Source organism: Clytia hemisphaerica, unplaced genomic scaffold, assembly GCF_902728285.1.
Source record: "Clytia hemisphaerica strain Z4C2 unplaced genomic scaffold, Clytia hemisphaerica genome assembly, whole genome shotgun sequence".
Lineage (NCBI taxonomy): Eukaryota > Metazoa > Cnidaria > Hydrozoa > Leptothecata > Clytiidae > Clytia > Clytia hemisphaerica.
Window position 1 is genome coordinate 4,055,489 of NW_027104101.1, and position 16,937 is coordinate 4,072,425.

The 16,937-nt window shown below is 36.3% G+C and overlaps 1 protein-coding gene across 1 annotated transcript; it reads left to right on the plus strand.

Annotated features, from left to right (window-relative positions):
* Positions 1-32: 32 nt before the first annotated feature.
* On the plus strand, positions 33-15,489 carry LOC136813146 (actin-like protein 6A). The gene is made up of 13 exons (XM_067069675.1): positions 33-110; positions 847-923; positions 1,376-1,436; positions 2,614-2,813; positions 3,835-4,027; positions 4,458-4,564; positions 6,275-6,361; positions 7,023-7,084; positions 9,663-9,786; positions 10,412-10,492; positions 11,966-12,061; positions 14,606-14,692; positions 15,144-15,489. The coding sequence occupies exons 1-13, from the start codon at positions 86-88 to the stop codon at positions 15,222-15,224; spliced, it is 1,281 nt and encodes a 426-aa protein (XP_066925776.1). The 5' UTR covers positions 33-85; the 3' UTR covers positions 15,225-15,489.
* The last annotated feature ends 1,448 nt before the right edge of the window (positions 15,490-16,937 follow it).

Below are 16,937 nucleotides of genomic sequence, written 5' to 3' on the forward strand. Positions count from 1 at the left end.
CAATGACTAAATTGATCTATTTTCTCTTTTTTAGAGATACAACTGATAAAAATACTATAGTTATAAAAATAAAAACATCGCCATTATGAGTGGAGGGCTCTATGGAGGAGGTATGCCCTGAAATTTTAATAATCTTTAACAGTTTTTAATACTAAGTATACATTTCTTCTTTTCACTGTATGTTTGATCATAAGCATGTCTAGACTCAGGTATGACAAAAATTTAAACATTTTGAGCCTACAAAAATATGTTCTGATTTTGCCAGTTTTTTGGCTGGGATTTTACGGATTTTCAGAAATTTCCCTAAAGTTTTGCCTGGGATATAAGCATCCTTATAAGTATTTTTCAACCTTTTCAAGCCCTCAACCTAAGCATCTCGAAGTCTGTTTTCAAAATTTTGTATGCTTAAGAAAAACATGTATCATAAATTTAAGAAAGTTCACTATCACAAATAATAATTGAAATAAAGTTCTACCCGGGGTAGTGAAAACAGCATTGCACGCTTTGGAACACAAATGAAATTCACGAGGGATTGATAATGTCATGCTCCGACCAGCTCCGACGAGTGAAGTCTAGTTTCCACACTCGGTGATTAATTAATTAGTTTCTGTATTGTAACTACAGTTTCTGGTGTCTCACCTGCGCTAAAAAAGCTAATAATTCCAGTAGAAGTCTGCAATGAACAAATCAACCTCGTCCCTGTGTATTCCACGCTTTATTTAAGTTACTGATGGACGCCAGAGAATACTATCTGGCGTTATCAGTAAGCATAAAAAAGCTGTTAATACACAGGGAACGAGGTTGAGAACAACTATGAATAATGTGATTCGATCTTTTTCTCCTTAGATGAGGTTGGAGCAGTTGTGTTTGATATCGGATCATCTTCGACCAGAGTTGGCTTCGCTGGTGAAGATATCCCTAAGGTCTGAACACTCCTTAATTAAGAAGGTTTACTTTTTAAACAAGAGTGATATCGTTTGCTTACTTGTCAATTTTTATTTTCAAGTTTTTTTTTCACATTGAATTGATACGGATGTGAATTGTGAAAAAACATTTTTAGTTTATATCAGCACAATAAAAACTTTTTTTGGTATGAAATATGTGTCTGATATGAAACGGGAACACTTATGTAAAAATAAAACCTGTAAAAATTACCCTAAACCGCAACGTTATCAAAAACATATTCCGTGCTGTTAAGCTGAATTTCTTGATAAAGATGGGGGTGTTTATCATTCAGAGGTTAAAACTGTTATGTTGAGTTTATGCTTGAAAATACTTTCTGCAAAGCTGCTAAAGTCGGGTGTCATTTTTACTGGATTCCCTTTGAAGAATATAATAATATAATCTTTTATTTTTTGCAATTTTCTTTTCTTAGAGTGATATTTGTTCAACTATCGGTATAATTAAAGAAAATGAAGCTATGGATATCGACAACGGTATGAATTTGTTGGTGAAAAAGTTCTTTATGTCATAATTCACACATTTTATAAGAACAAACTATGTAAAAACGTAAGCTTTCGGTAGCAAAAATATCAAGAACATTTAAGGATTTACGAACTCTAAATCGCTTGATTTCTTTGGAAAATGGACAAATATACTCACAAAATGGTGAAAATAAGAACATGTTAAGAACATTTTTTCATCCCCCTGTTGAAAATGAAAGGGGCAGCTTTAGATTTTGGTGATTTAAATGACACATAAAAGAGGATCACCATTGTTTCTATAGGGTCTAAAGCGACCGTTATAAGAATGAATCCCTCCTCTACTCAAGTTCTCTCTACACAAACCCAGTATCTACGGCTAATTTCAAAATTCATTGCTGTAGATGGTCTGTTGTCATTGTCTTTTCTCATTTGAGGCTTTTCAAACTGACCGCTGCGATGGAGTGTTGGTGAGAGAGGGGAGACGATGAGAGAAGTGTTGCTATTCATAAATCATACTTCATCGCAGAGGTCTTCGTACGGGAATAATTTTATCAAACAGACAATGTGCACAGAGTGATTACGAAGCGATAAACGTATACACTCTAGGGTACATAGTACTACTCAAGGAACGCAGGCTTAATTGTAAACATGTAGAAAGTAGGATTCTACCAACCCTCTCACAGGGAGACTGGGAGAGAAGAGGGTAAGGTGGATGGGTGTTAGAAAACTTAAAATGCAGGACACAAAGCCTGTTTTCCTCGGGGTTTTCCTGCTGGTTTAAACTCCAAACTGGGTTTCCAGAGCGTCTGATCTTCGGACACAATGAACAGTAGATTGTTCAGAAACGCTTATTATTCAGTATATGCACACCTGCTGCAAAATGTCTTTTGGAATTACGTCGCTTTTACTACAGAAAATTGATTAGATAGCAAAAAGACTTTCTTGAAGTCATTGCAGTGGTGCATATATCCAGATAATTCATGATATGCACCACTGCAATGACTTCACGAAATTATGCAACTTTTCTGGTTTTTTTTTTTCACCCAATACGTCACTTTTTCTATTGTTTAAGTGACGTATTGGGCGGAAAATTTTAAAAGTTCTGAAAAGACTCTCCAGTGGTGGCTATCATGGATTGAACCTTAATTTCGCCAATTTTTTGATCCCCTCTTCTTTTCTGGTCTTTCAGAAACGACGAAACCAGCGAACCGACGTTACCACTTCGACCCACAACATTACCTACCCTTAGCTAACAAAGAGATGGTGAATTTCGTTCGAGACGGTATGATACACGATTGGGATTTGTTAGAGAAACTATTGAATCATTGCTACAAAGACCATATACGTGATGCGGCTGACCAACATCCAGTTCTCATGTCCGAAGCTCCTGTAAGTTTGACTTTCCATCTCCACAGTCGCTGGCGACCCGAAGGCTCCTTTTTCGATAGCTATCTATCCCAAGGTAGGAGAGGGCGCCACTCTTTCTGGATTGCTCCACTTACCCTTGATCCTTCTCTTTATTACTAAGCATCAAGCAGAATCGTATCAAGTACTAAAAGTACGAAGTCTTTGGTATGACCCGGCCATGGATTGAACCCACGACCTTGCGCCATTGTACCGAATACTCTACCTTTGCGCTACGGTCACCTAGAGATCTAGACACTCTCCTATCTGTAACTGGGAAGAGAAAGTTTTTTTCGGGGCATCCTAGATTTTGTAATGGCTGAGTACCTAATGTACAGGAATAGATCTACTTTTTTCCAAAAAATGAAAATTGACCCCTACCAATCAGTCGGAACCACTACATAAAAATGGCAACTATTGCCTTAACAGGAAATATTTCCCGAACGGGAAGATGAAAAACTTCCCGAAATGGATAGAGATTCCGATTCAGGAAGTTTCCCGATCGGGAATGTGACCTCTGCGTTCTCCGGAAATGCTCGTGGAAGGTAAATAACTGATGCCTATTGTAAAAGAGGGTGAATAAATACCTTTCACCGGGTAGTTAAGAAATCCACCGGGTAATCGCTTCTTAATTTTACTTTCCCCATTCCCAATTAAAAACTTCCCTATTTGGAAACTTCTTCTCGATCGAGAAACAAAAATTTGCTTTGTTTACAAATTTCTATTTCCCGTTCGGGAACGAGGAAAAGTTCTTGACCAAAACGGGAAACAGAAAAGTGATGAAATTTTCAATCTGGAAACAGTTTCCTTTTCGGTTTATTTTCACCTTCCACTTGGGGAAATACTTCCTGTTAAGGCAATAGTTGCCATTTCCATGTAGTGGTTCCGACTGCCAATTGAAAGAGCACAAAATCTTGATGAATTTTGGTACATAAAATCTTATTCAGTCATTTTTTGTTCATGTTGTTTAAGCCCTTGATTAACTTGAAATTCTTTTTTTTTTCAGTGGAACACCAAAGAGAAGCGTGAAAAACTAACAGAGCTAATGTTCGAGAAATACAATATTCCAGCATTTTTCTTGTGTAAGAATGCTGTTCTTTCCTGTTTCGCTCACGGCAGATCGACATCATTGATTGTAGACTCTGGTGCAACTCACACCAGTGCTGTTCCAGTGCATGATGGTTTTGTACTTCAGAAAGGTAAGTTTGCAAGGTGCCCAGGCTGAACTCGATGCCTTACGGTGGAACGAAACTTGGAACAAAACTTATTCATTTTGATTTCCCAGAGTTCTTTCTCCGCGGAGAAAAGATGACACAAAGCTTCATGATTTAATAACTTGCTACGCTCAAAAATGATATGGATTCTACTATACTTATTTATACAATCTGTCCCACAATTTAGTCTGACTCTCTTTACAACCAATAAAAGTATGTCACCGACATTTAGAGGTTACGTAACTTCTGCCATTATGAAGAAAACATTTGATTTGCGTAAACAACTGTAAACATCCATCTCTTCAAATTTGAATATTTTTTCCATAAATAAGAGGCTTTTGTTGGGCTACATATCTTTGCCAAAGTCTGAAAGACACCTCTATACAGTTGTGAAAAACTTTCTTTTGATCTTTAGGAGTGATCCGATCGCCATTAGCAGGTGATCTATTGACAGCGCAGTGTTTGGAGTTGATGGATAGTTGGAATGTGGACGTGGTGCCTGCTTATATGGTCAAATCAAAGGTATGGATTACAACCATTACATAGTTTTCATCCCTGGCTCTTTTTAAAAGGGGGAATACCAACATTTCACTTTGGGGGCCCTTATATAGGGGGGGGGGTACCAAGATTTGCCAAAAAATGTGCATGGCATGGACCAGGGGTTTAGGTACCCCCTAAGAAAATAGGTACCCCCTGAATTTTAGGTACCCCCAAACGACAGACGTTAGTAGGTACCCCCTGTGATTGGTACCCCCTGTGACTTGAGTATATGTCAAGAAATGAAAAAATTGTATATTTTTTCAATTAAAAAGAATAATGATAGTTAGATAAAAGCAAGATAAAATATAGTTCCCAAGCCCCCAGACCTTACCGCATAAAAGTTAGATACCCCCAGAGATCATAGGTACCCCCTGAAATTAAAAAAAAATCCAGCCCCCAGCCTTTTTCAGGAAGATTTTGGTTGTAGCCCCCCCCCCAACCTCGTCCCCGTGTATCCCAGGCTTTATTTACGTTACTGATTGACGCCAGAGAATACCTTGGTGTTGGCTGATGCGAGTTCCCCCTCTCAGAGGGGGAACTTCTCAAAACAATACGTCATAAAAAAATCTGACGTTACAAAGTTACACTGCAATGCAATGGTTTCAAACCCAGGAACGAATGAAATCTGACGTTTTGTTTTTGAATTACGTAATCTTGCGCGTTCGAAAACCAGCCAATGCCAGGGTATTATCTAGCGCTATCAGTAAGCATAAAAAAGCTGATAATGCGCAGGGAACGAGGTTGCCCTCCCCCTGCGGGCTGGGGGGGGGGGGTTCATGCCATGATGTGCACCACCAAAACACAAAAGCGTATTATATTAATATATGGTGAAGATCAGAGATCTGACCTCGAGGAGAGCAAGTGTTGAAAATACTAAATAAAATAAAGATGAAACATAAGAAGGGACTAATATTTTTATAATTATACGTTTTTTTCTATTTTTTTTTGAATTTTTCTAAATATATAAATCAAACCAATCAAACATTCTGTCAAGAAATGAGAATTTTATGCGAAAAAGAACCAACAAACCAATAGAATTAAAGTTTAAAAGTTTTGGCTCGTACATTTTGTACTTTGATCATTTTGGTGGTGTATAGGGCCAGCTTCCCTCGAAATGGATTTTCTGTAAAAAAAGGGGGGATAAAATTTCAGTACAGAATGGGGTCGGTAAATAGGGGGGCTTTATACCACTTTGCAATCTATGAATTAGCGTATCAATAACGTTATCAACGACTTATATTATACCTATATTTGTGCGCATTAACAGTTGAGAGCAAACCACAAAACTGAGGACTGAGATTCGAAAAAATAAAATAAAAAAGTAAGTAGAATTTAACCTTTAAAATCTACTAAAAAGGCAGTAAAAACTACTACATCTTGACAAAAATGCGAAATAGAAAATAAAAAGACACAAAAAGCTTGAATCCATAGATAAACTGAAAAATTGAACATAAAATTCTCAAAACTATTGAAAAAACTATCAAAATTTTGAAAATTTGGCAGTCTACCAAATGAATTTTATTTTAATTTTGATTTTTGAAATTTCAGGCTCGGCCGGGCCCGTAAAACAACTAATCAAATTGGTCTCCTCTTATTAATATAAGTTAGACCTATGCAGCTACTGGGGTATGAAGGAAAGGCCGAACACGAACAATCAAACATGGATTTCTGTGAATTGTTGATTTTTTATAGGAAGAAGTTGAAGAAAGCGAAGCAGCGAAATACATTGCAAGAGAATTACCTGAACTCACCGAATCATACAAACAGTTCATGAAGAGGGTAAAATACTTTGTCAAAAGATACAGCTTCTAGAATAAGGGTCATTGAAGTGAAAAAAACAGGGTTGAAATACCTTGTAGAGGCTGTAACTTTCGATGCAATGCAATTTCAATTTTGTGAAAAATAATTATATAGCTGACATCAGAAGACTCCATATCAAAAATGAAGCTTCTACAATCATGGTCAAAATCTAATGAGAATTTAGCTTATTTCCCCTTTTTTTTGAAATTTGGAGTTCGAGCGAGAAAGTCGCCCTATTGGACCATTCTCGAACTTTTGGATCCTTAGATCCTAAGCTGCTAAGTCTTAAATCTAGCGTTAAAACTCAGAGTTGCAACTCTACCCTTCCAACCTAATTTAGAGCGCTTCCAAATTGTTTGTGGTTATAAGATTTCGTAGGAATTTCCCTTTTTTCTCAAATATTATGACCATGATTGTAGCACCAACAGATGATAAATTCCAATTGTTCTTTTCCTTTTTTCATCTTCATTAAAAAAAACATAATTCTAATCTCTAATATTATATAGTGCTCTGAATCATTATTTTCAACTATTTATAATTTGTAAGAGTCTTAGAGCGAATGGATTTAGTTATTTTTGTGCAATAAGGCAAGATGTATTTATCTCACCATTAACGTTTTCTCATTGATTTTCTTTACCAGGAGGTGATGAAAGACTTTCAGAAATCAGTCCTCCAAGTGTCAGATTCACCTTTCGTTCGAAAGTAAGTTTCTTCCACTGACCTTTAGAAACCACTGACCTTTATATGTGGGGTTTACCGCATATGGTCACGTTCAAACGATTGAAATTGTTGAATTGATATTTCAATACCGTCAAACTAAATAAATACAATGAAATGAATGCTAATAAATATCTAGTTCGTACATGAGTAATTGATAATTGAAAATGAAAAATTAAATATTTGTGAGAGGCTAAGTCGAAAATGAGCAAAAACGACAAAGTCCAAATGTGTGAAAAATGAGTGAAAAATGGCTAAATCCAGAAGTCAGAATGCCTGAGGTCAAGTAGACCATGAATACAATATGAAAATCTGAATATGAGCTATGAATATATAAATATATAATGTCTATGTCTAACTTAACCTAAATGTGAAAAGAAAAAAGCAAAAACAAGATGGCTGACTTACCAGTTAGGCCATGAATGAAAACTGTGAAGGTGTGGCCATACAGGTAAGTGTGAGAGACAAAACAAACTGAGACTGTGACTTGACTTCAGTTGTTGAATGAATTGAGTTTATATTTATTTGAATTGACTTGTGAGTGACTCAAGTCTGGAGCTGAGGTCCTTACTCCATGGCTGTCATGAGTCAAGTGAGAAGCTGAATGCCTTTAGGCCTTAAATACACTTGATGCACCAAGTTGTCAAGGCAACAAAAAAACAACATAGTTTGAGAGCATGACCTCAGTTGGCAAAATATACTAAAATAAAATGGTAGCTAAGCTATGCAAAATGTAAACAAAATGTAAACAAATATGGTGGCTAAAGCTATGAAATATTTTACGATACAAATTTTTATGAAATTTTCTTTTTTATAATTTTTATAATTTGGTTTTATAATCAATAACTTTACATTATATAACCCTGGACCAAGCAGTATCTGCCATCTTTGATTGGAGTTTTTTTAGAAATTGGTACCCAAGGAGAAGCCATTGCAATGCTAAAGATTAACGTCTAACGCCGCTACATCATCAAAAGAATTTGAGGAAAAGTAGACATAGCGCTCTCGATGCATTTACACCGCTATCGAGTAGTGCCGACAAAGCCTAGACAAAGCTATATCCGCCATCTTTGATCGGAGTTTTTTTGAAAGTGGTACCCGCACTGACCTTTATATACCCTGAACCAAGTTTTTCAATCCCGGCCAAGCAAAATCTTTTATCGGAGTTTTTTGAAAAGTAGTACCCTAATGGCGGCACTACTCAATAGCGGTGAAGATGATGTAGAGTCATTTGACGTTAATTTTTAACATTGCAATGGCTTCTTCTCGAGTACCAATTCCAAAAAAACTGCGATCAAAGATGGCGGATATAGCTTGGTCCAGGGATATATAAAGGTCAGTGGGTACCCGCAAAGAAGCCATTATTGTTAAAAACGGCGGTACATCACAAAAAGTATTCTAGTAAAAGTAGATCTAGCGCTCTCGGTGTATTTATACCACTATTGAGTAGTGCTACCATTAGTGTACCACTTTCAAAAAGATCAAACTACGAAAAAAGATTTTACTTGACCGGAATTGAGAAACTTCCTCCAGGGTTTATATAAAAAGTTCAGTATGGTTACAACGCTTGACGTTTTCTAAGTCGTTTTAAAGGGGAACTAAGGGCTACATACACTACACAACGATAGATAAACAAAAAGAAACAAGTTGCGAAATGTACGAACAAAACGAGTTAAAATCAACTTTCTTTTCTCACGATATTCCATTTTCTATACAATATTTTTTTAGGCGATATACTTAATGAGAGCATGTAGTATACCTTTATTTCATTAATTTTGAAGCGTTTTTTTATTTTCGTGCACGTTTTTTTTTCTGAGATAAAAAAATCACTCTTGTTAAAATGATTATTGGGCCATTCCATTTTATATCCATACAGGGGGTGGACGAACATTTCCAAGGGGTAATCCGAGAGAAATTCCCAGAGGGTATTTTTCATTTTTCCAAGGGGGTAAAAAGTTATTCTAAAATTTCCAGGGTTTAAAAGACTAATTTTGTTCGTCTACCCTCACTTTAAGGGATGAAAAGAATTTTTTCAAGGGTATTTTTACAAATTTTGCCATTTTCCAGGGGGTAACTACACATTTTCAATAATTTTTTTTCGGCTTGAAAAGGTTCGTCCACCCCCCTGTATGGTTTTTATAAATGGAATAGCCCATTATGACACGAGTTATAGAAGAAGTTAAATTAAAACGAAAATTTTGAAAATTCACCGCTTCAGATTGAACATTGAGGTTTTTGATTTACTTTAAGGGCAGAAAGTTTCCCGAAGTTAAAAAGTCGCGAAATTTAGCGAATTTAAGTTTCTCGAATTATGGTTTTAGCCGAAATTTCACAGGTAGAACTTTCGCGAATTCATATAAAATTTGCCTTTTTTGGTAACAAAACTCATAAAACAATTTAACAAAATAATCTCTTACCTGGCAGAAACTTTCGCGAAGACGGATCAAAATCGCGAAAAACGCGAAAGTTTCTGCCCGCGATAGTTTCTGCCCTTAAAGTATACAAAATAAATTCCGTCTTTTCCCGGATACATTGTAATTCTTATTGAAATCTTTCTTTCAAGTGAGTTGGACGTGGTGCCGAGCGCTTTGTACGAATTTCCAAACGGTTTCAACAAACCTATCGGTGTGGATCGTTTCCGTATCAGTGAGACGCTATTCGACACATCGCATATGAACAATATTAAGGTACGTAGAATCTCTTCTTTGTCTCACTGCGATAAATGGTACCTTTGGTACCTTTACGTTCTGGCATTTATTTTCCAAATTTTGAAAAAGAAAATGTTGGGAGGTTATTGTTTAGCCTATAAGGCTGCCTCGAAAATATAGTTGGCACACTGGGGGCTTGACGATTTTCAAATTTTTTGAATCAGGTGGGGATAACCCTATACAGGTGGAGGTGGAAATTTTTAGGTGGGGGGTTGTGGAGTTTTTTAACACAGCTGCCTCACACTTACTAATAGGATCAGGCAAACAAAAAAGAATCCAAACCTAAAAGAAAAATATCCAACTATGTATACAAGTATACAAGTATACAACTTTTAAATTTAATATAACTCTGGTGAGGGTGTTTCAATTAAATCTATCAATAAAAACTTTTGAAATTTGAGAGAAAGATGAAATTATAAATTCAGGTGGGGGTTGCCCAAAAAGGTAGGGGTTGAGTAGTCCTCAATTTTTAGGTGGAAGTAAGCAGGTGGGGTTACTTTTTTTAGTTGGGGGTCAGAGGGGTGTTTCCCACTATGTCGAATAAATTTGTGTTTCTCGTGTGTGTTCGAGTTATTTAGATTTATTATTTTCTTGGCAACTTCAGGGCTTTGAGAACACGACATTATTAGGAGCACCACATGTTATCAGCACCAGTATTGGAATGTGTGATATGGATATTCGAACGGTAAGGATAAAAACAAGAATTCTAGTTGTATGTAGACTGGACGTATTCTCTCTGATATATTTTATTATCGGCGATCCAAAAAATATCTGCAATTTGATTGGTTAAAAAGAGTACAATATATCTTGTATTTTACATGTAAAAATATAAATTGACGAAAAGATGTTGTTGCATTGTAGCGGTAGCAGCAATCTAACGTCACTTTGCTACAAAAGTGCCCTGCGCTTTTTTCCAACACAAAAAGTGCATTTTTTGGGTCACCGATAAACCAGTTATCAGACATTTGCTCGTACAATATGGAAATATTTTACAACACATTAACTATATCAAAATCAATTGCGGGGATGTGGGCAGTCTAAGTCGTGTGATACTTTAGTCGAATATATTTTCGGGAGACCAAAAAAATGACGAAATTCGGTTTTTTTATTTTCGCGAATAAGCGTTTTAAAATATTCCGCGTGGATTTGGTTTCGCAAATCAGCCAAAAATCATTTAAAATTGCACCCTAAAAACGTAAATTTTCTTTACAAATAACAAATAGATTTTACACTGAATATCTCATTCTTAAAAATTCGTGTAGATTTAATTTCGAGAGTCAGCAAGTTCGCGAAAATTACTCTGATTAAAGTGATGAGAAATATTAAAGAGGTTGAAAATAAGTCTTGAAGTTTCACGTTTTAGTCTTATTCATGATATGCACCACTGCAATGTCTTCTGACATTACGTCACGTTGGAAGTGACGTAAAAGCAGTCAATATATCACTTTCAACCAATCAGCTATTGGGTGGAATGGAAGACATTGCAATGGTGCATATCATTTATTGACTTTAAACTCTTTACAGTAGTGTAGTGGTTATCAGTCTTGGCTTCCGTTCAGAAGGTCAGGGTTCGATTCCCACTCGGTGTTGTGATTCACTTGGCAAGTGAATGTACCGGGTCAACCCATGCCATGTGAGGAGAGAAATGGGTACCATGCTCTGATACAAGAGTGTTGGGAGGTATGATTGGCTTCTTGGTGCGATTGCTTTACTTGTCAGGATCGACCACATGAGAGGATACACTGTCCTCCTGAGTCGTTCGAGTATAGTTACTTTACACGAGCAGCTTAATGTGTCGCGAGCACGAGTTGGCAGAGATTTCCCTATCCTAGGATAGTGAATGCAGTCCTGGATATGGCCTGTTCCATTCATCGGAAGAACTATCTCTCCCAGAGGCGAGTCTTGGTTTTTTTGTTACTTTTTTCAAGAGAGTTGCTGTGTAAAACGTAGGATAAGGGTACTTTCTATGCTTCAAAGACTTCTGTAAGGGTTACTCAAATCAACCCAATCTACTTTACAAAAGCACAAAAGTCGGCGCTCTACAAACCTACAAAATTCAAAAGTCACAACATTTCCGAAAACTCAGTTTTTACGGACTTTCTATCCCCTAATTCTGAATCATTTTCTACTTATTGATTGACTTAACTTTTCTTTTAAGGGTTTATATAACAGTGTCATCGTAGTCGGTGGATCAACTCTCGTCAACGGATTTGTTGAGCGACTCAACCGTGAACTTCTACAGAAAACTCCGAATGTAAGTGTGGGGGACTCATTCAAATTTCTATTTCTCTCCAATACACGGGTTGCAAAATTATATCAATGCAGTCAAAACATGTGATTACTCGAAAAATCTTTACGTGATTTTATTCCCATGTTACTTGTTTTACAACTTACAGCTGATTACTTTATTAGTGTCTATAAATTCGAACCAATCAGAAATAAATGTCATGTAACAAGCACATAAATATTTCGAGTAAAAGCATGATTTGTCTTCAAACTTTAATTCTGCAACCTGTGTATTTAACATATTTTTTATTCCTTTGTTGTGTGCAAGCAAAGCCAACCAACCACCCTGATATAGCAATTTGGAAAGGTGGATCGGAATGAGAATGTAATGGCTTGAAAAATTTCGAAAATAAGGCTTAAAATGATAAACGAAAACTAAAAAAAATTTCAGGGAAAAAGTTACTATACGGGCTGGCGTTGATAATGAGTACAAAACCGGCATTTTTTTAACTTAAGTTAATATTAATAACTGGCCAAAGGTTGACCTTAACTTCTCCCCGAAAGGCCCTTTGAAATATTAAAAACAGTTTGAAATCGAAAATTATATAAGGTCTAAGTAGCCGCTACTAATCAGTTCATAAATCTTTCGTAGAGGAGACTCTACTCTTGTTTGACCTGAGTTTCTTGTTATCTTCGCTAAAAACTGTCTTTTATAATCCTCTACCCGGTTGCAAAACAGTTCCATGTTTATTTAGTAAAACAACAACAACCTCTTTTTGCGAAATAAGGAGATTACAGTTAACGTTCTCTAATTTGACGTTCTACTATTCAATAAGTTGTTCCCGTTTACGATGAAATTGAAAGTCGCCGTCAAATTTAGACCATGTTTACACGTTACTGTTCCATTTCGTTTCGGTATGATTTTTGTTACGGATCGAGTGTGTTCATATTGGTTTCGGAACGTTTCGGAGCAAGAAAACGGAGCAGTTCCGCTCCGATGAAAAAAAATGGAGCGAAACCGTTTCGATCTGTTTTGCTTTGTAACGTCTTCTTTTTTGACGTTTCGAATTTTGACGTTCACACTTGTTTCGGAACCGTTTCGGAACGGAACGGAACGGAGCCGTAACGTCTGAACATGGTCTTTTAGAAACACTCGTAAACGACGCTCTACTTTTCGACATTCTAATAATGGATAAGAATATTTTTATCATCAGTTGTTTCTATTTATTCATCTCAAGGTTTTTAGAAAAATGTCAGGAAAAAATTCTCGATAGCTTAGGAAAAACAATTTTTGATTTTTCTCCTTGATCTGATTTTCAAAATAAATCAGAGGAGGTGTGTTAAATAAAACCATCAAATACTGATACAAAACAACACAACGGGGATCCACTAAATATAACTTGTTTTTCAGGGAAATGTAGATAGGTCAAGTAGGTAGCAACAGAAAAATCATTTTCCTGGCCTAGTTGCTAGCAACATAAAAACGAGTTTCCTGACCTCTCTATACTTCCTCATATATGTTTTCAAGACTTCATAAATCATTTTCTAACTTCTTTGAGATGAGGGCGGGGAAGGAAGGTTTAGATGTATCAACAAATTTGTTTTTTCTATGCTGCCAATATCTTGAAAAATCATTTGAATCGAGAATGTCAAAAATTCAACTCCCCACAGTGTGAAAACAGAATAAATCCAACTATTCAATAGCTTCAAAACATATTTTCGTCTTTGGATATTTTTTTCTTCCTTTTTGAAGTAAATTTGTTTATTATTCCTGATTATTTTTTGTTTTCCGCAAGCCTAAAATAGCATGGATTTTCAAAATTTTCTTCCGGCTACACAAGTATGTAACCTTTCAAAGTTACTACAATTATTGACTGGACTAGAAGAAATGTTCTTTATATTAAGGAAACTTAACTTAGTTAACATCGCTCTTTGTTATAATCTTGTTATAGGTGTTGAGTTAGCGCCTCGATATTTTATTTCCCACTTTTCCTAATCTATGAGCAGATTCTGATACTCAGTGCATAAATAGCATCACTCCGTAGGCCATGGCTCCGTTAGAGAATCTACCCGGGTTTGCGCACCGCTTTGGTCTTTTCAACTAGATTCGAAGCAACAAAACCATGACCTGCGTGGTTTTCACACGACACTAGATTGAAAGATAAACCCAAAGAAGAGGCCGGAAAAACAAAGACGAGGCCAGATTCAATCCGTCATTATAAATGCGGCGCAAATCTTAAGTCTTCGTTTTTCTTTATTGAGAAAGATTGAATATTCCTCTCTAGCCCTTTCGGGGCTTTAAACTCGATGATCCCGCCTGCCCAATAACAATGCTATTAGAGAAAGCACATCACTAGACACTACCCCTATAATCAAGAGAAATGGCCAACAACTTTCTTCTTCAGACAGGGAAAAACACCATAGGTTTACAAGATCTTTCGCTCATTTCTTTGAGCATTATCTAGTCTAAAAAGTAGAAAAAATAACAGATTAGTCAAATGAATCAAAAAATCAAAAATAACAAACCAGAAATTCATTATGCCCTCTTCCACAACTTTCTTCTTGTTTGCAGAACATGAGGTTGAAATTGGTGTCAAACAACCAAGCCAGTGAACGAAGGTACAGCTCATGGATTGGTGGATCTATCCTCGCCTCATTGGTTAGCGACTTACTTACACCATTTACGTACAAACAACCACATTAAATTTTGTGATACAACCCTGGCAGTGTTATGCAGGAAAGTTTTAGGAATGTCCCTATTTCTTGTTTTGAAAAGACTTCAAAAATATATACTTATCAACGTTATGCATATAGAAAAAAGTATGTATGATGTTAGTCTTTACAGGCTTTAAAGGTTTTATTTTTCCATATGAGTGTTCACGTTTCATATCAGACACATATTTCATATCAGGACAGTGTCTTCCTATTGTTATATTATGCTGATATAAGTGAAATTTTTCCTTTTCCTCTTTCTGACCAATCTTACTCCACATCCGTCTCAATCCAATGTGAAAAAGCTTGTGAGCCAAATTTGATGAGTCAGCAAACGATATCACTCTTAATTAAATACAAAACCTTTAACATCATTTTGTACATTTTCCATTTTTCAGGGATCATTCCAACAAATGTGGGTCTCAAAACAAGAATACGAAGAATCTGGCAAAACCATCGTCGAAAAGAAATGTCCTTGAGTTCTCACGTGGAAGATTTTATTACAAATTTCTCGTCGTAGAAACAATTTTTAAAGGACAACATGTGCATATATAATTGACTTTATTCTGCCGTTCACAGTTTATCGTTAGAAGATATGTTTTAAACGGATTGTCTCGAAATAATTGCGTATTATTGGAAGTGAGAATATATATTGAACATTGGATTCCAAATGTTGACTGGTAGAAAATTCGGAAAAGTAATGTAGAACGTAGTCTTTTCTCCAACTTACAAAGGTCTTTTTTTTAACTGAAACATTTCATGGTGCTGGGTAGTCGCTTCTTGAACCACTTTTCTATAAGGTTTAAGTTTTTGAGAAGTTTTTCAGTCTTTCAATTACACTGTATAAGAACATAAGGTTTCGATGGCCGAAATGTTAAGTACAAGTTAAGAACACTTTAAGGCTTTGGGGACCCTAAAACATCCAATTTCTTAGGAAAATGCGAAAAAACCTCACAATGATGAAAATAAAGAATATCCGAAGGCCCCAAAAACTTTGGATGTTCTTATAAAAAGATGTGTAACATATGGTTTTATCGTGACTTCGTTGCCGTGAATTTCAAGAATCAACCTGTCTTAGCTATCACTGCAGTTCAGTATAATAGTTTTTTTAGAAGTATGAACTGAAATGTTTTACTATTCCAATGTCCAAAACATTTTTTTAAAGATATCGTTATCAATATCTATTTTTAGGTCCTTGTTTTTATTTATTGTATTGTAACAATTTGAAGAAATTATACCAAAAAGAAAGTCAGCAGGGCCTAACCGAAAGTTTCGTTTTCTACTTCCTAACACGGATTCATTATCGAAACATCTATTGCATATACTAGGTTAACCTGTACCAGACTTTTCTTCGCTGACTGAAAAGATAACGCGAAGTTCGTCTTGTTACGGTTCAAAATATAAAAAACGCCCGTAGCGGCGGGGTGGTACAGGCTAATACTAGGTTTGCGAGGTGACGGGCATTGAGTTTAAAGACCGAGGGGCTAGAGGCGAAACTTTAACCCTTCTCAGGCAAGAGAAATTGAAACCACTTATTACTTATTCAAAACGCACATAGAAGAACGCGCCAATCATAACGACGGATTGTATCTAGTAGTGGTTCCTTTGGTTTGTTTTGGAGGACTACATTTTTTGAAATCAAGCGATAGATTTTAGTTTCAATTCGGCGTTTGTGTAAAAACTACGTGCGGGCGTTCTGGATGGGAAACAAGTGGTTTCTCTCGCCTCTAGCCCTTCGGGATTTTGCCACCCTTAGAGTGACTTTTTCCCAAAAAATATTCTTCAGCGTTTGTATATGAAAAACATGCGGATCACGCTTTTGGACGGGAAAATGAGTAGGCTTTATTCCCATTCAACAGCTTCTTACCTTCTCTAGTCCCTTATCGAGGCTTTAACTCGATGAACCACATACCACGTAGGGGATAAGTGCAGCCTACCACCTATTACCCCGAAAAGAGATTTGACGTTTTCGGCCGCAAAATATATAGTGCCGTCGAGCTGCTTAATAATTCAAAAATCTAAATATCGGAACGTTTCTAACGAAATTTCACGGAACAGGACGACCCAGGGTTTTCGAAATTTTCATATGGAACACAACAGAAAGAAAACAAAAAATCTAAACTGAACTGGGAAGAACTGTTGTCATGTCATGTCTGCCATCCTTTTTCAGAACTCTGCTTAGTAAGTTAATA